Source organism: Microcaecilia unicolor, chromosome 8, assembly GCF_901765095.1.
Source record: "Microcaecilia unicolor chromosome 8, aMicUni1.1, whole genome shotgun sequence".
Taxonomy (NCBI): Eukaryota; Metazoa; Chordata; class Amphibia; order Gymnophiona; family Siphonopidae; genus Microcaecilia; species Microcaecilia unicolor.
In genome coordinates this window covers 207,256,720-207,281,601 of record NC_044038.1, presented here as the reverse complement: position 1 = coordinate 207,281,601, position 24,882 = coordinate 207,256,720, and the positions used below count along the sequence as shown (strand labels likewise).

At 46.2% G+C, this 24,882-nt stretch overlaps 1 protein-coding gene across 1 annotated transcript in view; it reads left to right on the top strand.

Moving 5' to 3' along the window:
- The first annotated feature begins 1,862 nt into the window (after nucleotides 1-1,862).
- GNAS (GNAS complex locus) overlaps nucleotides 1,863-24,882 on the top strand; it is a 331,291-nt gene continuing 308,271 nt past the window's right edge. The window contains exon 1 of the mRNA XM_030211103.1: nucleotides 1,863-2,346. Within this exon, the coding sequence (XP_030066963.1) occupies nucleotides 2,079-2,346 (268 nt within the window). The 5' untranslated portion in view covers nucleotides 1,863-2,078. The remainder of the gene's footprint in view (nucleotides 2,347-24,882) is intronic.

Below are 24,882 nucleotides of genomic sequence, written 5' to 3'. Positions count from 1 at the left end.
TGTAAATAGCAGATCTTCACCTACAGTGAGCAGCAACTGATGCATACTGTTGGCACCAGCCCCACAGCCTTCCCTCTGATGTATTTCCTTTCCGCCTATGCAGAAACAGGAAGTTGCTTCAGAGGGAAGGCTGTGGGGCCAACATGAGCAGTGGGTATTAGTTGCTGCTTGCTGCCAGTGAAAATCGACTATTTAAAAGGTATGAGGGGAAGGGGGATGCAGGTGAGAGAGGGAGAGACCAAGTCACTTGTGGGACAGGGTAGAATTCTTCTGCCCACCTATCTTGGGCCCAGGCCCACCCAAAACTGGTTGTCTGGCTACGCCCTTCCCCTTCTGATCTGCGGTGGTGCAAGCCACATCCCTGCCAGCACTGGCCAGGCAGAGCGATACTATGCCTGGCATGGCTCAGCTTTGCCAAAATGAAAGGGGGGGGGGCAGCAAGCAAGTACCCACCCCTTGTAAACAGCTGTGATAAACCAGTGGAGGAGTGGCCTAGTGGTTAGGGTGGTGGACTGTGGTCCTGAGGAACTGAGTTCAATTCCCACTTCAGGCACAGGCAGCTCCTTGAGACTCTGGGCAAGTCACTTAACCCTCCATTGCCCCATGTAAGCCGCATTGAGCCTGCCGTGAGTGGGAAAGCGCGGGGTACAAATGTAACAAAAAATAAAAATAAAATACAGTAAACCGCAGCGTTAAAAATAGCAGCTACTTGCTCCAGCGCCTGACCTCTCATTCAGCCACCACGTGAAAATAAGCTCCTTCATATTGGTACTGGAGGAATAAGCTCCACCAACTTATGCTGTGGGAATCTAGGGAAGCCCGAGTCTCGCCTAAAAGACAGAAGAGATTCCTGGCCATTTGGAAGCCATATCTCAATAAAATATCCCCAAGAGCTCGCAGCCAAATCTTGAATCGGTTGCCATGGGACACTAAGAGAGGCATGGAATAATTTAGTATGGGCAAGCATGCAGAATAAAAGATGGATGATTCAGGCAAGGGAGGGGTTTTGAGAGGGGATGGGATGGGGGGAGGTAGGGAGGTTTAAGCGTTAATTAGATTTATGAAATAAAGCTGTGTAAGGTTATGAATTGAAAGGTGTATATGTTGAAGTACAGCAACTGGAGGATGGTACTAGCAGTTGTAATTATACTAGGAATTCGTTGTCTTGGTATATTGTTGGGAAGTCACTGTTAAAGTGTTCATTGTTGAAACCTTATATTGAAGGGGAGGGAGGAGGGTTTAAAAAAAAAGGGGGGGGGAGTTTGATGATTGTACGTAGCCAGATGTCTTATTGGATACGAAAACATGATTGAAGCCATGCATATTGAGAAAATGTACAGTGATTCATGTTCTGCAATGTCATCAATAAAAACGTTGAAACATTAAAAAAAAAAAAAAGTGTTTCTAAATCCTCTCCATCCGCACCGATTACTGATTGCCCAGTGCCCTGCACCATTACCTATCTGCAGCTCTCTAATAAACGGGATTTCCCTGTCCAGCCCTTCACACTCCTCTCCCTGGCAGAGGTGCCAGCTGGCAGCCACTTCTCTCACTGTTTGGGGCAGCAGAACACCTGAGACCAAACAAACTACCAACCAAGCTCTGTCCGTACCCCCCAAGTTCTCTAGTTGCTGATCTATTTGGAGAAAATATTGATAGGTCCACGCCCCCCCCCCCCCCCCCCCCATTCTGCTGCCCATTCTTTGGACACAGTTTAGCTTGAGGCGATTTCAGAACCTCCTCTCCCCATTTTTAGGCCGGTGCAGGGTTTACACGCATTACGGTAATATGGTTTCTCCAACCCCGGAATCACGTGGCACAGAAGTGCTTCTCTCTCGCTCGCTCTCTCTCTCTCCCTCCTAAAACAAATGAAGCCAAAGAGGGAGGGAAAGTGCCGGGCTGGAGCTTGCACGGTCAGAGCGGCCATAGAGGGGAGGGAGAGCCTGGCCGGGCAGGCGGTGGACCCCTGGGCGATGGTCACTCTCTGGCAGAGCGGGAAGCAGCCCTTTTGATCCCACATAGGTGCATCATTGATTCAGATCATCTTAAGATAGTTTTTTCCCCAGGTCTGATCCATCATGGGGATGTGCCAAAGTCTGAGATCCAGGCTGATCGGGACTCAGAGCTCTATCACCTACCAGGGGGGCACCAGGTGCCCGGCCGGAGGAGGGGAGGCGGAGAGTGGACAGCAGCAGGACAACAGCACGGACCGTCAGCTCCGAGCCCAGCTCAGGGAGATCGAGAAAGCCAAGATGAAAGCCGAGATCAAGCGCAGTAGAAGTATCGACAAGACTCTGAAAGCGGAGAAAAGGCATTACAAGCAAACCCACCGGCTCCTTCTGCTCGGTAAGTCTCTCCCTTCCGTTCTGCCTCCACCGGGTCCGAGCGCTGATCGAAACCACTTTTTGGGCTTTTTCTCTTACTGGTTTTAACCCATGTGTTCAGAACTTGGCTCCTGCACCGCGATTTATCTTTGAGAGCTGGGACTAGGAGGTGGATCAGGGGGTCCCATAGTACCGGTTCCGACTATGCCCCTGATCCGTCAGGTGTTCCGGCGACGGCAGGACACTTCTTGTGGCATTCACCCAGCCTGGGCTCACTTTTCCTCCTCCTTGGGCTGCACGAAATGCCCCCACACTAGTGGGTAAAACTGGACCCCAGGTCCCAGTGCAGCCGGTTTCTGTGGACCAGATTAGCCAAGCAAGGAGATGAATAGATTTAAACAAAAAGCGTTGAAGGGTTAAAGGAGCCCTGTGATTTTAAAGTCCCAGAAGTTGTTTTTTTTTTTTTTTTTAATAGATATAGAAACGAAAGGTACAACAAGGAAGTTGTAGGTGAACTTGCGTTTTTTTATTGGACGGACATAGATTCGTGACTAGCTTTTTAGAATTTTGCTGGGGTCATGAGGTCAGGATGGCTTTACATATACTTATGTGAAGGGTGTGACTGATTTAAGGGTTTCACATACCTATTTGGAAGACTCTTTACAATATAAGCATTTTAATATTCGTTTTGGTTCACTCTCTGCTGCTGCTGCTGCTGGAGAGCTTTCTGTCTGAGGGTGACTGCTGTGACAACGCAGGCTGTGATCATAGTCTGTGGCATCATGGATTCTGATTATGGCAAATGGTTTGGTTGTACTAATTTAGCTTTATGATATCAGTACAGGAATAAGGAGAAAATGTAAGTGGGCTGTGAGGAGGAGGCAAACCCACATCTTCTAGCAACTTACAGCAGGGATTGGAATTAATGCAAAGGATGGTGGATTTGATACACCCCCTCTCTGTGTTACAAAAAAGTGATTTACATAGGTTCTATGGATTTGTTTATCCTCTATGCATTTTAGAATTGTTCCTGTTTATGAATGAACGAATCTCTTAAGTCGTTAAAAGTGGAAATCAAAATCTCAAGGCTACACAGATTGAATGCGCTTTTCCTTAGATCTGATCTAAAAGCCGCCAGATGGAGAGTGGCCCAAGCACCTTGTGGGAGATTTCGCATTTGCTTCCTGAGGCCAGGTTCTATTTCCTAGGTTCACCCGGGCTTCAGATACAGTGTAGATCCTGGACTCCAACGTGCAGACCCCGCATTCCATTTTTACAGCCCCTCATATCCAGCAACCTCTGCCACTCCTGAGGGTGAGAAAAGGCCTCGTGAAGCTCCGCTGGGTCATGTGTGACTGCGAGGTCACATTAACACACATGCATGTGCACATAGGCATGCAAATGCCGGTCGACTTGTCTGTCCCTGTGCATGCATGTGCATTCATGTCAGTGTGACCACGCAGTCACATGCAACCCAGATGAGCTTCTCGGGGGGGGGGGGGGGGGGCTTTTCTCTACCTGCAGTAGTGACAAAACCTCCCAGTGGTGCACTTCTACTCCAGCTCAGCCCCATAAATATGAGCTTACAGTTAGTTGCAAGACCCCCTGGTACAACATTCTTTTTCTTTTATATCCAGAGGACTATTAAGAACAAAAATAATTTTCTTTTCTTTGGGCTCATGTGGTATGAGGAGGATTAATAGTAACACAGAAACAGAGACTCATTTATGGGTTTTGCAACTGTTAACAAGCCAAAATAAAGTGATTTTTGAAAAAGAAATATCCTTGAATCAAAATGAATATTTAGAAATTGCATGTGTAAGCCTAAAATATTTTGGTGGCTTCCAGAGCTTTCTTGTGTCCACTTTGCGGCCCTTTACATGAAAAAGGTTGGAGACCGCTGGTGTAGGTAGTGTTTATTCATGGGGTACAGTGGGAGGCGCGTCTAGTGGTCAGACCTGGGCCTCACCTGCAGTCTGAGGCTCCATGCTGAGGACTGTCTGTGCATGGATTGGGGCCTTTGGAATTCCTTTTCTGTTGTGTTTTATACTATAATATTTAGATGTAGTCTAACCCAGGCTTGTCTAAGTTCAGTTCTCGAGGACCACAAACAGGCCTGTTTTTGGAATACCCCTAATAAATATGTATGTGAGACGTTCAAATATTTGAAAGGTATTAATCCGCAAATGAACCTTTTACGGAGACAGGAAGGCGGTAGAACCAGAGGACATGAATTGAGGTTGGAGGGGGGCAGACTCAGGACTAATGTCAGGAAATATTTTTTCACGGAGAGGGTGGTGGATATGTGGAGAAGTGGTGGAGATGAAAACGGTAATGGAATTCAAACGTGCGTGGGATAAACACATAGGAATCCTGTTTAGAAGCAATGGTTCCGTGGAATCTTAGCAGAGATTGGGTGGTAACGCCGGTAATTGGGAAACAAAACAGGAGCTGGGCAGACTTCTACGGTCTATGCCCCGATTGTGACTGAATAGATAGGGATGGGCTGGAGTGTAAATTTTAAGGGGCTTCGACGTTACCTTCAGAACTTTGTATAAGAATAGTACTGGGCAGACCTCTGTGGTCTGTGCTCTGAGAAAAGCAAGGACAACTCAAACTCTGGTATACACATAGACGGTCGGTAGCCCAACTGTTTGGGGAGGCTAAAGGGGGCGGAGCTTACCTCCATACGCTCCGTGGCAGCGACGTCAATGAAGAAAAAGACTACAGGCTCGCCGCCAGCTTCTCCCTTCTCTCTGCACACAGTGTCCCGCCTTCTGCGGTGATGCATTTCCTGTTTCCGCGAGAGCGGGACACTGTGTGCAGAGAGAAGGGAGAAGCTGGCGGCGAGCCTGTAGTCTTTTTCTTCATTGACGTTGCTGCCACGGAAATAAAAGATGAAAATGCGCGGGGCGGGAGGGTGGGCTGCACCACAAGCGGAAGTCGACGATTGGGCTGGGGAGGCTTAGCCTCCCCAAGCCTCTTATACGGGGCGCCTATGGGTATACATATAAAGTAACATGTTAATTGGGGAGATCCTGAGAACGTGGCCTGTTTGTGACCCTCAAGGAATTAACGTGGACAAACCTGACCTAACCCGAACTAGGAGGAGGGGAAAATAAGGCAGAGGGCAGAGGCCAACCCAGGAAAGATGCAAATAAAGGTCCAGGGTGCCTATAGGCCCAGTCGGATCCTGTTCCAGTTTAGCTGGAAGCCCAGGAGAACAGGAGGAAATTGCTGGACTGTATGAAATCAGAAAGAAAAGGTTCTGGATCCAGAGACCAGTACCTAGTGCTAATAATCAGGGCTGGGTTTGTTTGGGTTCTGCACCCAGATAAGACTGCACTAGCACATGGTTAGATCCTACTGTTGCAGTGGGAGGGGAAGGGGGATACATCCTGCTGCTGAGTGGTTGATCTGAGCACCTACTGAGATGCTTACTAGTTCAAAAATCATCCGTCCTGTAAAAAGTATTTTGTTTTTTCAAGCACAGCCATTTTACACTTGTGGTCACAGCAAGTTTGGAGCAATGACACAACATACATTAGCGTTATATCCGATTAGCTCCTGCCAAGTGTGAGTTGTCATAGCTTGCTTTAGTGTGGATCACTGAGGGGTCCTTTTACAAAGGTGCACAGAAAAATGGCTTTCAGTAGTGTAGGCATGGGTTTTGGGCGCGCGCCCCTATCCATTTTCCAGCGAACCTGTAAAAAAGGCCTTTTTAAAATTTTTGCTGAAAATGGACATGTGGCAAAATCAAAATTGCCACGCATCCATTTTGGGTCTTAGACCTTACTGCCAGCTATTGACCTAGCGGTAAAGACTCACGAGGTAACCGGACAATAATGACCTACGCGCATCAAATGCCACTTGGCACGCATCCGATACGTGCATCCGAAAGTAAAATTATTTTTGGACATGCATATCGGACGTACTCCAAAAATGAAATGACTGCAAGAGCTACGCAGTAGCTGCGCAGTAACTCCATTTTGGTGCACATTGGGCACACATAGACGCTTATGCGGCTTAGTAAAAGGGCCCCTAAGAGTCTGTTTTTGAGTGTGAGGTAATATATCGCATCATAACTGTGTGAGGTAATATATCGCATCATAACTGGTGTGGGTCACTGAGTCTCTGTGTGAGTGAGAGGTAATGTATTACGATATAGGTAAAAGGAACAAACACTCCCCTATGAGTAAAAATATATAAAACAGAAGAAGTAGGGGGAGACCAATTCGATTCCAACTTAAAAATTTAATTGAATATAAAATCATTGACGACAGTAAACTAGTAAGTTAATATAAAATATTAAAAGTAAAATATAAAAGAACATATGCATCCAGCTTCTCGTACATTAGCACGCAAATATGCACTTCCAAATGTCAAGAAAACAATGTACGACCTAACAAACTTCCGGAAATTGCTAAAAACCAAACTGTTCACAAAGGCATACCAGAATAATCCAACCTAAACACCTGAACCCTCCAACACAATCGAAAGTACTACCAGAACTGGACAAAACTTAACTCTCTCTCCTTGAATACTTATATACTCTGTCATCTAGGATCATTAACACTTGATCATTCTGTATTTCTCTTACCGGAATTGGCGATCACCATCACGGTACTATGTAAGCCACATTCAGCCTGCAAATAGGTGGGAAAATGTGGGATACAAATGCAATAAATAAATAAGTAAATAGGTCCAGACTCATTTGACATAAAAATAAGTATGTGTAACATAAAACTAAAGGCTCTGTTTACTAAGGTGCGCTAGCATTTTTAGGACGCGCTAACACTAGAGACACCCATAGGAATATATGATGTCTCTAGCATTAGTGCGTACTAAAAACGTTAGCGCGCCTACAGCACGGTTTAGTAAGAAGGGTCCTATGGCTGTAGGTGTAGGTCCAAACGACACAGATTTGTGTTTTGGCTATTAAAGCCTTCCTCAGGAATGTTGTGATCTAGCCAAATAGGTGTCACATTCGTGCGTAGGCAAAAATAATTTTTCAATGAGTCTGCAGGACTGTCAGCACTGCAAAGAACCATCAGTATGTTATATCAGCACTTAACTGGCCAAGTGCCAACTCTGCCCCCAAAATAGCTAGTTTTCATTTCAGTGCTAACTGGTTATTTGCAGTGGCACTAAGCAGTTAAGTGCCACTGCAAATGAGCAGGTAGTCCCGAGCAGGTGATTTAACCCTCCAGGAGCTGTTTCTGGATGGTAAAATCATTTTGAATATCATAGTAACATAACATGGAGGATCATAATCGAACGGGGGCGGCCATCTATAATGATGGCCCCGTAAAGCGGCGTACCCAACTGTATTATTGAAACAAGATGGGCGGCCATCTTTCGTTTCGATAATACGGTCAGCGCCAGCTAAATCTCAACATTTGGGCCGCCCTTAGAGATGGCCGACATTGGTTTTCGCTGATAATGGAAACTAATGGCGGCCATCTCAAAACAGGCCAAATCAAGCCATTTGGTCGTGGGAGGAGCCAGCATTTGTAGTGCACTGGTCCCCCTCATATGCCAGGACACCAACTGGGAACCCTAGGGGGCACTGCAGTGGACTTCACAAATTGCTCCCAGGTGCATAGCTTCCTTACCTTGTGTGATGAGCCCCCCCCCCCAAAAAAAAACCCACTACCCACAACTGTACAACACTACCATAGCCCTTAAAGGGTAACGAGGGGCACCTAGATGTGGGTACAGTGGGTTTTAGGTAGGTTTTGGAGGGCTCCCATTTACCACCACAAGTATAACAGGTAGGGGGGATGGGCCTGGGTCCGCCTGCCTGAAGTGCACTGCAGTACCCACTAAAAACTGCTCCAGGGACCTGCATAGTGCTGTCAGTGAACTGGGTATGACATTTGAGGCTGGCAAAAAAATGATTTTTTTTTTTTGGGGTGGGAGGGGGTTGGTGACCACTGGGGGTGTAAGGGAGGTGATCCCCGATTCCCTCCGGTGGCCGGCCTTCTTTTTTACATTATCGGCCGAGGACGGCCATCTCTTAACCACGCCCCCGTCCCGCCTTTGGTACACTGCCGACATGCCCCCTTGAACTTTGGCCAGCCCTACGACGGAAAGCAGTCGAAGCCGGCCAAAATCGGCTTTCGATTATACCAATTTGACCGGCTTTAGGAGAAGGCCAGCCATCTCCCGATTTGTGACGGAAGATGGCCGCCCTTCTCCTTCGAAAATAAGCAGGATAGTAACATAGTAAATGACGGCACATAAAGACCTGTACGGTCCATCCAGTCTGCCCAACAAGATAAACTCATTTTGCATGGTATGTGATACTTTATATGTATACCCGAGTTTGATTTGTCCTTGTCTTTGTCGGGGCATGGACCGTATGCGTGGGATAAACACAAAGGAATCCTGTTTAAAAGGAATGGTTCCACGGAATCTTAGCGGAGATTGGGTGGCAATGCCGGAAATTGGGAAACAAAACGGGAGCTGGCCAGACTTCTACGGTCTATGCCCTGATTGTGACTGAATAGATAGGGATGGGCTGGAGTGTAAATTTTAAGGGGCTTCGACGTTAGCTTCAGAACTTAGTACAAGAAGAGTGCTGGACAGACTTCTATCGATCCCAAAATTTCACTAAACGTCGATAAGTGACTGGCAACAGGACAGAGAAAATAATTTAGGAGCTCAGCACTTATTTTCAGCACTGGGCTCATAATTCTAGGCAAAAGAGTAGCATGCGTAAATGTATAACTTTTAAGCTCCTCAATTAAAGATAAATTTTCAGCTGAAAACTTATGCTCCTAAGTTTGGTTGAAAATGGGGTGCAAATTTAGAGCTCAGCTTTTTTTTAATATTAGGTCCATAAATCTAAGTGGTATACAGAAGTAATTTTTTTAAAATGCTATCGGGTCAAGTCTATGAGAGCTGAAGAGGGAATTGGAGGGATTCCACCTTCTACTCCACTGCAACCTTCCCTGAAAGACTGTAGCCACATTCGTACTGTTGGCGCTGATATGTTACCCACTTTTCCAAATATATGTTAAAGGCAAGGAATAACATATCATTACACCCCTCGATGAAAAATTTCACTGACTCCCTGTCAAAGAACGCATTGCCTTCAAAATCTGCACCATGGTTCACAAAATTATCTACGGCGAACCGCCTGTATGCATGACAGACTTAATCGACTTACCAACCAGAAACGCATCTGATTTAACACGAACATATCTAAATCTACACTACCCAAGCTGTAAAGGACTTAAATACAAATCTACCTATGCATCCAGCTTTTCCTACATAAGCACACAACTGTGGAACGCGCTACCAAAAGCCTTGAAAACGATGTACGACCGCCTAAACTTCCGGAAAATACTAAAAACCACCCTGTTTACAAAGGCATACCCTCCCGATCCAACTTAAATGCCTGACCTTGGCTACACAAGAAAACTAAAGCACATAATGAACATAACTCTACTCCTCCGCTGTACGATTTTTTTTTGTGGCCCTGCCATATAAACTTCATCTTACCACATCATCACATTGTATTTGTTCACACCGGAACCTGTAAACGCCTTTCTGGTACTATGTAAGCCACATTGAGCCTGCAAATAGGTGGGAAAATGTGGGATACAAATGTAACAAGTAAATAAATAAATATTAAAGAAACAGTAACACCTTAAAATATATAACATGAAACTAACAGGTAAACTAATAATTTATGTTCAATAGGAAAAAGAAAGTGCAAAAAATATAGCTAAAATGATACAACAGATAATCATAATTACAATTTCCGTAGGGGATGTGATACTTTATATGTATATCCTAGTTTGATTTGTATCACATACCATGTAAAATGAGTTTATCTTGTTGGGCAGACTGGATAGACCGTTCAGGTCTTTATCTGACGTCATTTACTATGTTACTGTGTTACATGCATCGTTATAGAATATGGCCCAGCCAACGTAAATCTACGCGCAGGGATTTACACCACGTTTTCATCGGTGTAAACGGATTCACATAGTTTTAGGCACCGGGATATCAACTAAGCATATTCTACATAAGGCGCCTAAATCTTATAGGATACACTTAGGCGAACATGTCTTCCGCACGGTTTTTCCAGGCGACTAGTAGATTCAGAATACATCGGTCCATGCAGACATTGCAGTAACTCACATGAGCGCCAACATTTTGGAGAACTACTATATGGAAAAATGTTATTTCTCATGTCCTGAATTGGTGGCTCAGCTGCCACAGACACATTCCCCCTAAGTCTATAAAATGAGCACCCAATGAATAGAAGGTCAGTTGTGAGTGCAACTGAATTGAATAATTGACAGTTAATTAGACGTAATTATTTGCTTAAATTGATGTTAATTGGCTGCAGTTGACAGTTGTGCACACAACTGACTTAAGTCGCTATTCTAGAAACAGCGCATGGAACTTTTGCCATATGCAACTTCTAGGGGGCAGAGCCATTGGAGGGGCATGGGCGGGTCAGAGCTGTGCCTATGGGTTACAGGTGCAGGTTATAAGAGCATAAGAATAGCCAATGGTCCATCTAGCCCAGTATCCTGCTTGGGATAGTGGCCAATCCGGTCATAAGTACCTGGCAGAAACTCAAATAGTAGCAACATTCCATATAGAACCCCAAAGAATAGCAAGATTCTATTCAGAATCTCAAAGAGTAGCAAAATTTAATGCTACCAATCCCAGGGCAAGCACTGGCTTCTCTGTGTCTGTCTCAATAGCAGACTATGGACTTTTCCTCTGGGAACTTGTCCAACCTTTTTTAAACCGCTCTTACTACATCCTCTGGCAATGAGCTCCAGAGCTTAACTATTCGCTGAGTGAAAAAATATATCCTCCTATTTGTTTTAAAAGTATTTCCATGTAGCCTCATTGAGTGTCCCCTAGTGTTTGTACTTTTTGATAGAGTGAAAAATTGATTCACTTTTACCCATCCTACATCACTCAGGATTTTGTAGATCTCAATCATATCTCCCCTCAGCTATCGATTTTTCAAGCTGAAGAGCCCTACCCCCTTTAGCCTTTCCTCATATGGGAGGAGTTCCGTCCCCTTTATCATTTTGGTCACTCTTCCTTGATCCATTTCTAATTCCACTATATCTTTTTTAAGATATAACATAGTGCTACTGCTTGTGTATACCTTACCTTGATTTGTATCTGCAATTTTCAGGGCACAGACCGTAGAAGTCTTGCCCAGCACTAGCCCTGCCTCCCAACACCAGCCCCGCCTCCCAATCTCAGCTAAGCTTCTGAGGATCCATTCCTTTATAGGCAAAAACATGACATTGTTTCCTGATGGCGACCAGAACTGAACACAGTACTCAAGGTGAGGTTGCACCATGGAGTGATACTGAGACATTATTAGTAGTATTTTCGGTCTTATTTACCATTCCTATCCTAATAATTCCTAGCACCTCACTGTCACCAAGTAGGCACGAGCTTTTACATTTGATTTGTCAAGTGCTTTTGATTTAGTGAATCATGATATCCTCATTTTTCTGTTAGATGGATTGGGAATTGGTGGGAATGTTTTAAACTGGTTTAGGGGCTTCCTTAAGAGATCTTATAGGATTAGTAAGAACAAAGCATTGTCTAATCGTTGGAACAGCGTATGTGGTGTCCCACAGGGTTCCCCACTGTCACCTGACCTCTTTAATGTTTTTCTTCATACATTAGGTAAACAACTAGAAAAAGCAAATTTCAGTGCATATATATATATGCAGATAATATAACAGTTCTTATTCCTATTTCAACTTCTCTGGAAACAACCCAAACAAGAATAGAGCATAGTATAAAGCTGATTGAGAACTGGATGTCCCAATATCAGTTAAGGAGAAAACAAAAGCTATGTAATAGACAGAAATGGTGCAAGTAGGTTAGATCGTTCGTTTCTAACTGGAGATGCTGAACGTAAACTTGTTTCGTCACTTAAGATTTTAGGTGTAATGTTCTCCGAAATGGTTTCCTTAAATTCTCAAGTTAATTTACTTACTAAGAGGTTTTTAATTAATGAGGAAATAAAGGAGGAGAGTTTTTCAAAAAATTATTTTTAGAATACAAGATTATCATCGTTTGGTCCAGGCCTTGCTGTTGTCTCAACTTGACTACTGTAATGCCTTTTATCTAGATTGTCCAAAAGTAATTATGAAAAAACTGCAGACCGTTCAGAATATTGAAAGACGTCTTTTTCTCTTTATCCAGGAAAAAGGGAATTACTACATATCTAACACGCCTCCATTGATTGCCAATCGAAAGTAGGATCTTGTTTAAATTTTATTGTGTTTTATTTAAGATTTGACATGGTAATGCATCGCAGTATATGTATCCTTTGGTCCTTTATTTCTTCCTTTTCAAAAGCCAGAAAATTAAGAACACAATTGATATTTTATTTTATTTATTTGTTATATTTGTATCCCAAATTTTCCCACCTACTTGCAGGCTCAATGTGGCTTACATAGTACCGGAGAGGCGATCGCCGGTACCGGGTTGAACAAATACAGAGTGAGGTTGTGATAGAGTAAAGGTCAATGTGTGATAGACACATTGGGAGAATTGTAAGGAGGAAGACATTTGACATTTCCAGTTTTAAAGGCAAAAGATACAAAAGCATTTTTTAATTCGACCTGGGCATTCCAGGCTGCTAAACTATGGAAAATATTGCCGGATAGTATTCGTCAAATTAAGGATTGTTACTTTTGTAGAAAAAAATTGAAATCGCTCTTATATCAAATGTTTACTTAAATTTCATAGTATTGTTTTGGATTACAGATGTTTTAATTGTATTCTGTCATTTCTTTCCACTGCTTTTGACACTGTCGATCACAGCATACTTCTCGATACCCTGTCCTCACTTGGATTCCAGGGCTTTGTCCTTTCCTGGTTCTCTTCCTACCTCTCCCTCCGCACCTTTAGTGTTCACTCTGGTGGATCCTGTTCTTCTTCTATCCCTCTGCCTGTCGGCGTACCTCAGGGTTCTGTTCTTGGTCCCCTCCTCTTTTCTATCTACACTTCTTCCCTTGGTTCATTAATCTCATCCCATGGCTTTTCCTACCATCTCTATGCTGATGACTCCCAAATCTACCTTTCTACCCCTGATATCTCACCTTGCATCCAAACCAAAGTTTCAGCGTGCTTGTCTGACATTGCTGTCTGGATGTCTCAACGCCACCTGAAATTAATATGACCAAAACCGAGCTTCTCATTTTCCCCCCCAAACCCACCTCCCCGCTCCCCCCGTTTTCTATTTCTGTTGATGGCTCTCTCATTCTCCCTGTCTCCTCAGCTCGAAACCTTGGGGTCATCTTTGACTCTTCTCTCTCCTTCTCTGCTCATATCCAGCAGTCTGCCAAGACCTGTCGTTTCTTTCTTTACAACATCCGTAAAATCCGCCCCTTTCTTTCCGAGCACTCTACCAAAACCCTCATCCACACCCTTGTCACCTCTCGTTTAGACTACTGCAATCTGCTTCTTGCTGGCCTCCCACTTAGTCACCTCTCCCCACTCCAGTCAGTTCAAAACTCTGCTGCCCGTCTCGTCTTCCGCCAGGATCGCTTTACTCATACTACCCCTCTCCTCAAGACCCTTCACTGGCTCCCTATCCGTTTTCGCATCCTGTTCAAACTTCTTCTACTAACCTATAATGTACTCTGCTGCTCACCAGTATTTCTCCACACTCGTCTTTCCCTACACCCCTTCCCGTGCACTCCGCTCCATGGATAAATCCTTCTTATCTGTTCCCTTCTCCACTACTGCCAACTCCAGACTTCGCGCCTTCTGTCTCGCTGCACCCTACGCCTGGAATAAACTTCCTGAGCCCCTACGTCTTGCCCCATCCTTGGCCACCTTTAAATCTAGACTGAAAGCCCACCTCTTTAACATTGCTTTTGACTCGTAACCACTTGTAACCACTCGCCTCCACCTACCCTCCTCTCTTCCTTCCCGTTCACATTAACTTGATTTGATTTGCTTACTTTATTTATTTTTTGTCTATTAGATTGTAAGCTCTTTGAGCAGGGACTGTCTTTCTTCTATGTTTGTGCAGCGCTGCGTACGCCTTGTAGCGCTATAGAAATGCTAAATAGTAGTAGTAGTAGTAGTAATTTGTTTCCATTCTCTTGTGTTTGTAAAGCACAGTGAACTTCTTCTGAGGTATTTTCCTCTATAGAAATATTGGATGCTATATTACCAACCTTTCACATGGAATAAGTGTTTGTTCCTAGGGCTAGGCTTGAAACCGCAAATTTACGCTAGTATTCAACAGTGGCGTAGCCAGACTTCGGCGGGAGGGGGGGTCCAGAGCCCGAGATGAGGGGGCACATTTTAGCCCTCCCCCCAGTGCCGCCAACCCCCCCGCCATTGCCAACCCTCCCCCCCCACCAGGGGACCCCAGCCCCCACCAGCTGTGGTCCTCTTCTTCCGGCGCAAGGCTTCGTTCTGTTTCTGAGTCTGACGTGCAGGACGTCAGACTCAGAAACAGAATGAAGCCTTGTGCCGGAAGAAGAGGAACTCGGCTGGCTGGGGCTGGGGTCCCCCGCCAGCAAAGGTAGGTGACGGCGGGTTGGCGGCGGGAGGGGGGTCAAGAGGGTCGCTGGCAGGGGGTTCCAGGGCCAAATCTACAGGTGGCCCCACGTAGCTACACCACTGGTATTCAATAAAGCTTCTCCACACGGAACTGCGCTCAGTATACGACATCCCACTGCCTAAATTTCGGCATCATTTATTACCAAGCTGCAGTAAAAGGGGCCCTGCACTAGCGGCGGGGGCCATATTTGCTGTACGCTGAGGTCTCTATTACCGCAGTGGGTAAAAAGGCCAAAAAAGAAATGGCCACGCGGTAAGAATTCACTTAGCGTGTGGCCATGAGGGGGCAGCACTTACTGCCATAAATTGAGGTGGTGATTAAGGGCTCCAGCACTAGCCCGGTGGTAAAAAATAGGGACAAAAAATATTTTCCCTAGCTCAGGAAATGGTGCACTCTGGGGCTAGAACTTACGCCAGTGCCCGCGTTGGGCTGGCGATAGCTCCGTATTGGCCCGCGGTGGGCTTACTGCCGCTTTGTAAAAGGTCCCCTGAACGAACTCCGCTGTTACTAGGGTAAGTGTAGCACTGCCACTTGTACCCAGTCCAGTCGGGTTTGTTTTGTACAGCGCGCAGTGCTCCCGATTCAAACCCGCTTCGTGCTTCAAAAGGTACCTCACCTAGCAGATTCTAAAAAGCCTAATCACATACCTTTTTATTTTTCAGGCTAATTTCTTCCTTAATTAATGTAATTAAGTCTGGAATGAGGCAATAGCCAGTAAGGGAAAAAATGTCCAGTTCACATTCCTCTAGCTGCTCTTGGGAGTAATTACAGAGCTGCAGGTGAAGCACCTCAGTTTTCCAGCATCCCTGTTGGTGGGTGGGGAGTAGACTGCTGAGAAGGAGGAAATAAAACCAGGTGACAGTTGATGGATGATTCACAAAGGTGCCTTATAAACTGGCTCCCCTGTATTGTATAAGTGTGAAAGGTTAAACCACTTTCTGACTTCCTCCAAGTTTACTAAGCAAAGGAAACTTCTCTCCAGTTATTTCTGTCTCTGTTACTCATTCAGTCTGGCGTCTTCACCACCTGTCCATTAGATCTGTTTTCTCTACAGCGCTCATTTGCCCCAAACTGAAAAGCTTTGGCCACTCCAGGAATGGCAAAAAGGACGCATCAGACCAGATTCAGTAAATGGGGCCCAAATTTGGGTGCTGGAAAAAATCGTCACCCAGCACTGTTCTATAGAGGGTGCTCTGGGTTGAGCACACCTTAAAGAACAGCATGTAGTACCGATTCCTTTGCCCAAATGTGGGCGACGGTACTTATGCCTGCTGAAACCAGGTGTAATTCCTAGCACCCAATTTGAGCACACGTCTGTCGTATTCTATAACACTGTGTGCAAATTACCAGAACGTCCATGACCACTCAATGCCCCTTCCATAGCCACATCCCTTTTGGGATGAGCACTATGGGATTTGGGCATGCAGTTTTATAAGAACAACAATAGCCAAACAAATAGAAAAATCCACTTGCTGAAAAATGACTCAATTAATGGGGAAAAGGCCTCAAAGAGCTCCGAGATCAGAAATTAATCTCACGGGGCTTAAACAGACACCATGGTCTTCTCTTCATCATAGGCCAAAAAAACCCCCAAATGCCACAGATCTAGAAATTTTTTTTAACCTGTGGTCAAAAAACAATTGTATAGTAAATATAAATATGTCGTCTGTGTGTAGAGCACTACTGGAGCGTAGCGGGCTATCCGATGTACACAATTCCACTTATCTTTATTAGGTAGTGTTCATTGGGTGCTGCTCTCCGCTGTGCGGACCTTCCCTGAGCCGACGATGGCCAGCGTTTCGCTGCTTCTTCAGGGTCTCAGGCTGCAACTCACCGCCTCCGCCCCAGCTAAGTTCTTGCTCACGTGACATTACTTTGAGATTCTAGTTCCGGAGCACGTTTCCCCATTAATTGAGTCATTTTTCAGCAAGTGGATTTTTCTATTTGTTTGGATATTGTTGTGCTTCCACACCACACGTTTATTTCTTTAGTTTTATAAGAACAGCCATACTGGGTCAAACCAATGGTCAGTCTAGCCCAGTATCCTGCTTCCAACAGTGGCCAATCCAGGTCACAAGTACCTGACAGAAATCCAGTTAGTAGCACCATTCCGGGCTACCAATCCCAGGGCAAGCAGTGGCTTCCCGCATGTCCATCTCAATAACATACTATGGACTTTTCCTCCAGGATCTTGTCCAAATCTTTTTTAAACCCAGATACGCTAACAGTTGTTACCACATCCTCTGGCAATGAGTTCTAGAGCGTCACTATTCTTTGAGTGAAAATATATTTTCTCTTAGTTGTTTTAAAAGTATTTCCATGTAATTTCATTGAGTGTCCCCTGGTCTTTGTACTCTTTGAAAAAGAGAAAAATCGATTCACTTCTACCTGTTCTAAACCACTCAGGATTTTATAGACCTCAATCATTATCTCTCTTCAACCATCTCTTTTCTGGGCTGAAGAGCCCTAAGCTCTTTAGCCTTTCCTCATGTGGAGAAGTTCCATCCCATTTATCATTTTGGTCACTCTTCTTTGAACCTTTTCTAATTCCTCTATATCTTTTTTTGAGATATGGTGACCAGAATTGAAAACAATACTCAAGGTGAAGTTTCACCATGGAACGATACAGAGGCATTATAATATTCTTAGCATATTAACATGCGCTTGCAGATCCAAACTGGTGCCAATTAACATCAATAATTAATTGCTAGCGTCCAATAATTTATTTATTTATTGCACTTGTATCCCACATTTTCCCACCTATTTGCAGGCTCAATGTGGCTTACAGAGACCTGTTATGGCATCGCCATACCAGGGTAAAGAAAACAGTTGATGTTATACAAAAGTCAAGGAAAACCAGAAGATTTGGTCAAGCAGTTATATAGAAAGATACATTCTGAATAAAGGTAGATAGGTGTTGTTTCGTAGATAGTTATGGGTTCTCCTGTTAGGCCTCGTTAAAGAGGTAGGTTTTCAGAGATTTGCAGAAGTCAGTTAATTCGTTAATCGTTTTCAAGCGCTTCGGGAGTGAATTCCACAACTGCGTACCTATGTAGGAAAAGCTGGTCGCGTGTGTTAGTTTGTATTTTACTCCTTTACAGCTGGGGAAGTGTAGGTTAAGAAAGGTGCAGGAGGATCTCTTAGCATTTCTTGGTGGCAGGTCCACGAGGTCTAGCATGTAGGTCGGGGCATCTCCGTAAATGATTTTATGAACAGTCGTGCAGATCTTGAACGTGATACGCTCTTTAAGTGGGAGCCAGTGTAGTTTCTTTCTACATTAATTGGCTCATTACCTAATTTAATTGCATGCATATCTCAGGATTGTGCCCAATTTGGGTGCGCAAATTTGTGCAGCTGTTATAGAATCCAGGGTATCATCTTTCTTTATGCAATTGTTTAGCACAAGTGCAGAGAAAAGATGGGTTCTTTACAGGTTTTCTTATCCTTTGTCAGGCCAGTGTGAGAATCAGGGGCATAGCCAGATACCCAATTTTGGGTGGGCAGAAGAACTCCATTTGTCCCACAAGTGATTTGAGGTCTCCCTCTCTCGCCTGCATGCCATATGGTCTCTCAAACATCCCCCCCCCCCTCTCCTGCATACCTCTTAAATAACAGATTTTCACCGGCAGTGAGCAGCAACCAGGGGCGTATCTGCGTGGGGCCACAGGGGCCTGGGCCCCTGCAGATTTCGCCCTGGACCCCCCTACCGCCGTTAACCCTCCCCCGCCTATCGCCAACCCTTTCCCTGCCTACCGCCGTCACCTACCCCGAGGTCCGCTCCTGCCGGTTTTTTAAACTATTACTTCAGCTGGCGGGGGACCCAACCCCCGCCAGCCCAGCCGAGGTCTTCTTTAACTTCATCTTCATCCTCGTGCTGTTAAAGCTGCATGATGCATCCTTCCAGTTGGACGGAGTTTGACGTGGTCATGGATTGTTCTCGCAGCATTTTGGAGTCCATTCCATAGTTGTGCGCTTATGTAGGAGAAGCTAGATGCGTAAGTTGTTTTGTATCTTAGGCCTTTACAATTTGGGTAATGTAGGTTTAGGTATGATCATGATGATCCGATTCTGTTTCTGGTTGGTAGATCTATGAGGTCTGTCATGTAGCCTGGGACTACGCCGTAGATAATTTTGTGCACCAAAGTGCAGATTTTGAAGATGATCCGTTCTTTTATTGGGAACCAGTGCAACTTTTCTCGTAGGGGTTTGGCACTTTCGAATCGTGTTTTACCATATATCAGTCTGGCTGCTGTATTTTGGGCGGTTGTACTTTACATCCCGTGTAGATTCCGTTACAGTAGTCTGTGTCCTGTACTGTTTCTGTTGGTGAGCTCTCAGGTTCCCTAAGGCCCCGCAAGGCCCCAGAGGACAGCCGAGCACCCCGAATCTTCACCCGCGGCGACCGCCGTTCACCGAGGGTTGAGCCCTCAGCTGCAGGCGGCCAGCAGGACTGCCGGAACCGCGGGGTGACGGCTGACCTGGATGGTAGTCAGACGCAGTCTTTAAGGGAGGACTAGCAGAGGCGGCTAGCTCTCCGAGAGGGAACAGTCACTGGAGGATAGCTGGCAAGAGCGGCCAGCACGTAGCACAGACTATGGGAGAGAGCTAGCCGGACGGCTAGCAAAAGTCGCAGTCTCTGAAAGAGGGCTAGCAGGAACAGCTAGCTGAAGAAGACCCAGTCTCCGAAGGGAGCTAGCAGGACGGCTAGCAGAAGTCACTGTCTCCGCAGGAGGGCTAGCAGGACGGCTAGCGGGAGGCACAACACTGAAGGAAAGGCTAGCAGGACGGCTAGCTGAAACGGAACACAGTCTCTGGAGGTGGCTAGCAGGACGGCTAGCAGAAGTCACTGTCTCCGCAGGAGGGCTAGCAGGACGGCTAGCTGAAGAGGAACACAGTCTCTGGAGGTGGCTAGCAGGACGGCTAGCAGAAGTCACTGTCTCCGCAGGAGGGCTAGCAGGACGGCTAGCAGGAGATACAACACTGTCTCTGGAGGTGGCTAGCAGGACGGCTAGCAGAAATCACTGTCTCCGCAGGAGGGCTAGCAAGACGGCTAGCAGGAGATACAACACTGTCTCTGGAAGTGGCAACACTCCGGGATCCACTGTGTCGGCTTCTGACGAACGAAACGGAAGCATTGATCCCCTTCCGTTTCGTCGTTTAAATCCCCCGCCCGCCGGCCCCTGGGATCAGCTGGAACCAATCCCTCCGGCCTAGACAGGCAAGGGAGGCCGGGATTGGCCAGCTTGCCCGGCGGGCGGGGTCTCTTTGTTCGTGCGCCAATCCGGCGCGAGGAGGCGGGGCTGGCTCGCTGGTCTGCTCCATCGAGGGAGACGCCGGCGCCGCCATCTTGGCCGGCGTATCCCCTCCTCCGAGACCGGCGCTTGCTCCAGCGGATCGCCGGTCTCGGAGCGACCCGCGGCAGCGCTGGCCCCGTCGGCGGCTGGTCTTCGCCGCTCTGGATCCCGCGGCCTCCGTCGGTCTTCGCCCCCCGCTGGGGGCTTCCCGGTAAGGGCCCGGAACGGGACAGTCTGCATGGCTTAGGACCATTGATTGTATTACGGCCCAAGAGTGATCCCTACTAACTGGATTTAGGGCCTGTAATGATGAGGTAGTGGAAGTAGGCCCTAGTGCCTAAATTCTGGTAGAATGTTTGTCCCTGCTATCCACTGCTAATTTCTAGGATAAGCAGCATAAAATGTATTGTACTGGTTTGGGATCTTGCCAGGTTCTTGTAACCTGGATTGGTCACTTTTGGAAACAGGATGCTGGGCTTGATAGACCTTCGGTCTGTCCCAGTATGGCAACACTTATGTATGTTGGGGACTTGAGGGGATTTAAAATAGAAAGACAATTTCCAGCTGGTTCAGAATGAAGGTACCTGATGCCAAACTCAGCCCTGGTTCCAACTGAGCTGGAAACCCAAAGATGCAGGAAACTACCACGTCAAAAAAGAGGAACAATGAACGCCCTGTGTATAATGACCCTGCATTCTCATTCTGTACCCAAAAGCCTATGTGATCCTCTAGTGAGGCAGAGCATAAGAAGAGAGGATTATTTTTACAGATTTGATGATTCCTTATAACGGAGTTATTTTTGGCTCCCATATGTGCCTCGCTTTCTTTTTTCTTTCTTTCTTGTGGGTGTAGACAGAAATTCCCACTGTGTTCTTTGTCAGCTGAACATTGCGTGCTCTCCTCCTCTTCTCCCATACTTCTGTGGTTTCCTTTTCACGACTTGAGACTGCAAAGGGACAGACAGATGCAGTCTCCCCTTCTGAGGTTCTTAACCCAGTCCTCGGGACTACCTAGCCAGTCAGGTTTTCAGGATACTTACAATGAATATGTATTTGCATACAATGGAGGTAGGGCATGCAAATCTATCTCATGCATATTCATTGTGGGGACCCTGAAAACCTGACTGGCTAGGTATGTCCCAAGGACTGGGTTGAGAACCCTTGCCTCGCCCCATATTTCTAGAAAGTTCCGTGCCCAAATTTGCAACTAGCACACAAATTTGCGCACACAAGTTATACAATAAGGTCAATTGCGTGTGTAACTTAACATAATAATGAGCTGATCATTGGTTTTAGTGAGTAGTACAATTGACCTTGATTTGGCACTAATTGGTGCCAATTAGCAGTTATGTATGTAAGGAAAGGCACACGGGAGGTTGCCCCGCGTGGCCGCAATTAACATGACGGTGGCCACATGTGGAGTCGGGCCTGCACCCAGCCCCCCTCCCCAGCCAGAAATGAGTCAGGCTGGAGTTCAGGAGACTCCCTGCAGACATCACAGATGATGTCACTGTTGACATCTTGAGAGGCGATTGGCTGCTGGCTTGCTGGAGGGTGGAGCTTTCCTGCACAAAGCTGTGGGCACAGGGTCGCCGAGAGACTGGGCCGGGCCCAGGGCAAGGCCGCCCCCGGGACCCCGCCTCCCGAGGTCATCATCGTCGTCGTCGTCCACCACCGGGCCGGGCCCCCCTGAATTCAAATCATAGCGCCTCACCTCGGCCTCTCTCCGTGTGAAAGAAGCGCAACAGCAGCAGTCTGCAGATCGCCTCCCTTTGGGCCTTCCCTCCCTGTGTCTTGCCCTCGCGCAAGTTACGTCAGATGAGGGCGGGACACAGGGAGGGAAGGCCCAAAGGGAGGTGATCTGCAAACTGCCTCTGCTGTGCTTCTTTCACACGGAGCGAGGTTGAGGTGAGGCGCTATGATTTGAATTCAGGGGGACCCGGCCCGATGGTGGACGGAGGGGGGGTGGGTGGAGAGGACTGTGGTGCTGGGCCCCGGGAATTTTGTCCCCCCTGCCCCCCTCTCGGCGGCCCTGTGTGGGCAGGGATTTAAAACCCATGCTTCCTCCAGGGAACTCCTCGCTTCACTTCTATTCCTGGGGTACAGGTGAGGCATGTGGTCCCTGCCTATGTTAGTGCCTTTAGTTAGTCTGCTATAAGCTGCAAGATCAAATTCCAGAGTGTTCAACTCCGTAGGGGTATGGGCGGGTCAGGGGTGTGTCAGGCATTATCCCCAGATTCTGTATAGTGTGCCCAGAGATCTGTGCCGAAATTCAAGCGTATTCTATAACAACGCACATAACTTAATTGGCTTAACAAGCTAATCAGTGCTGATAACAGCTCTTAACAAACAATAATGAGCACTAATTGTCAATAATTAGAATTTACGCACACAACTCGCTAAGCTCATTCTGTAGCCTAACTTCTAACTCATGCAGGCAAAAAGGGGTGTGGTTATGGGCGAGGAAATGGGCGTTTCGTGGGTGTCCTGAAATTTATGCGTGTAGTTATAGAATTTGGCCCACTGTGCCTAAATCTGTGCATCGGGATTTATGCCACATTTTTGTTGGTGTAAATGGAGATGCATAGTTTTAGGCGCTGAGATAGAAACATAGAAACTGACGGCAGATAAAGGCCATATGACCCATCCAGTCTGCCCATCCTTTGTAACCCCTAATTCTTCCTGTTCCTAAGCGACCCCACATACCTTTTAAAATTCTGGAACAGACCTTGACTCCACCACCTCCACCGGGAGGCCATTCCACGCCTCCACCACCCTTTCTATGAAATAATACTTCCTTAGGTTACTCCTAAGCCTATTCCCTTAACTTTGTCATATGCCCCCTCATTCCAGAGCTCCCCTTCATTTGGAAAAGGCTCTCTTCCTGTACATAAATGCCCTTAAGATATTTATTTTATTTTATTTATTTTTTATTTGTTACATTTGTATCCCACATTTTCCCACATATTTGCAGGCTCAATGTGGCTTACATAATACCGTAAAGGCATTCGCCAAAAGTACGTTGTACATGCAGGATGTCAGACTCAGAAACAGAATGAAGGAAGAAGAGGACCTCGGCTGGTAGGGGTTGGGGTCCCCCGCCAGCAAAGGTAGGCATCGGCGGGTTGGTGGTGGGAGGGGGGGTCGAGAGGGTCGTCGGCAGGGGGGTCCAGGGCCAAATCTATGTGGGCCCAGGCCCCTGTGGCCCCACGTAGCTACACCACTGATTCACGCTAACTTAGGCTAGTGTTCTGTAATGGCAGTGGCGCACCTTTCGGTGATTTCTCCAAACGATAATGTATTTTTATATCTTTGACAAAGGACACACGTTAGTACAAATCCCTGTACTTCACGGCTACGTCTGCTCTGAGGCCTGTATCAGTGAAGGTGCCTGTCTTCATTCCTTCATTCCACTTTCTGGCTTATTTTGTAAACAGCCTCCTGCCACATGGTTTACATGTTGGTATCCACTAATCCCTGGTTTCTGTATAGCGTGACTTAAGTTGCGTGCATAATCCGGTCGTATTCTGGATTTGCACGTGCAACTTAACTAGTTATTTATTTATTTATTTAGATTTTGCTCACACCTTTTCAGTAGTAGCTCAAGGTGAGTTACATTCAGGTACTCTGGATATTTCTCTGTCCCAGGAGGGCTCACAATCTAAGTTTGTACCTGAGGCAATGGAGGGTTTAGTGACTTGCCCAAGATCACAAGGAGCAGCAGCGAGATTTGAACCAGCCACCTCTGGATTGCAAGACCGGTGCTCTAACCACAAGGCCACTCCTCCACTCCAAGCCAATCTACACCGATAATTGCCACTTAACAAGCAATTATTGACACTAATTGGCATTAATTAGAATTTGCGCGCAGAGTTGTCTAGGCATATTCTGTAACGTGATGTGCGTAAATTCTAAGTCACATCGTTGAAAAGGGGGTGGGTGTGGACTGAGCGGGACACGGGCAATTCTAAAATCTATTCGTGTTGTTGTAGAATACACCCGGTTTGTATATAAATTAGGGCCCTGTTTACTAAGGTGCACTATCATTTTTAGCGCACGCTAATGCTAGAGACACCCATATATTCCTATGGCTGTCTCAAGCATTAGTGCTCGCTAATTTCTAGGGCATGCTAAAAATGATAGGGCCCTTAGCTATCAGTATTTACACCAAGTTTTACTTGGCGTAACTGCCGGTAGCTAAATTAGTTGCGTGGATGGGCAACTCGGTGTATTCTGTAATCTGCATGGAAATTTAGATGTATTCTAAAAAGTATGCCTAAATGTAGGCGTACTTTATAGAATACGCCTAGGCATATTTGTTTCAGCACTGATTTTTCAGGCACCATATATGGAATCTAGCCCTAAAGGGGTAATTCTGTAAATGGCATCTCCTTTTTATGCCACATGTTGAGAGCTTATTCTATCATGACATTGGGGAACCCAGATTTCATTACAGAATACTAGCGTAAGCCAATACAGCACACTGGACATATCGGTGCATGCAGTTATTCGTAACAGACCTGGTGTAACTGGGTGCACCTAAATTCCCCAACCCCAAGACTGTACATGGTGCGATGAGTTGCACACACAATTCAGGTCGTTATTCTGTATTGTATGCAACTTAATTATCTTAACAAGTGAATCGGAGCCGATAATTGGCAATTAACAAACGATTA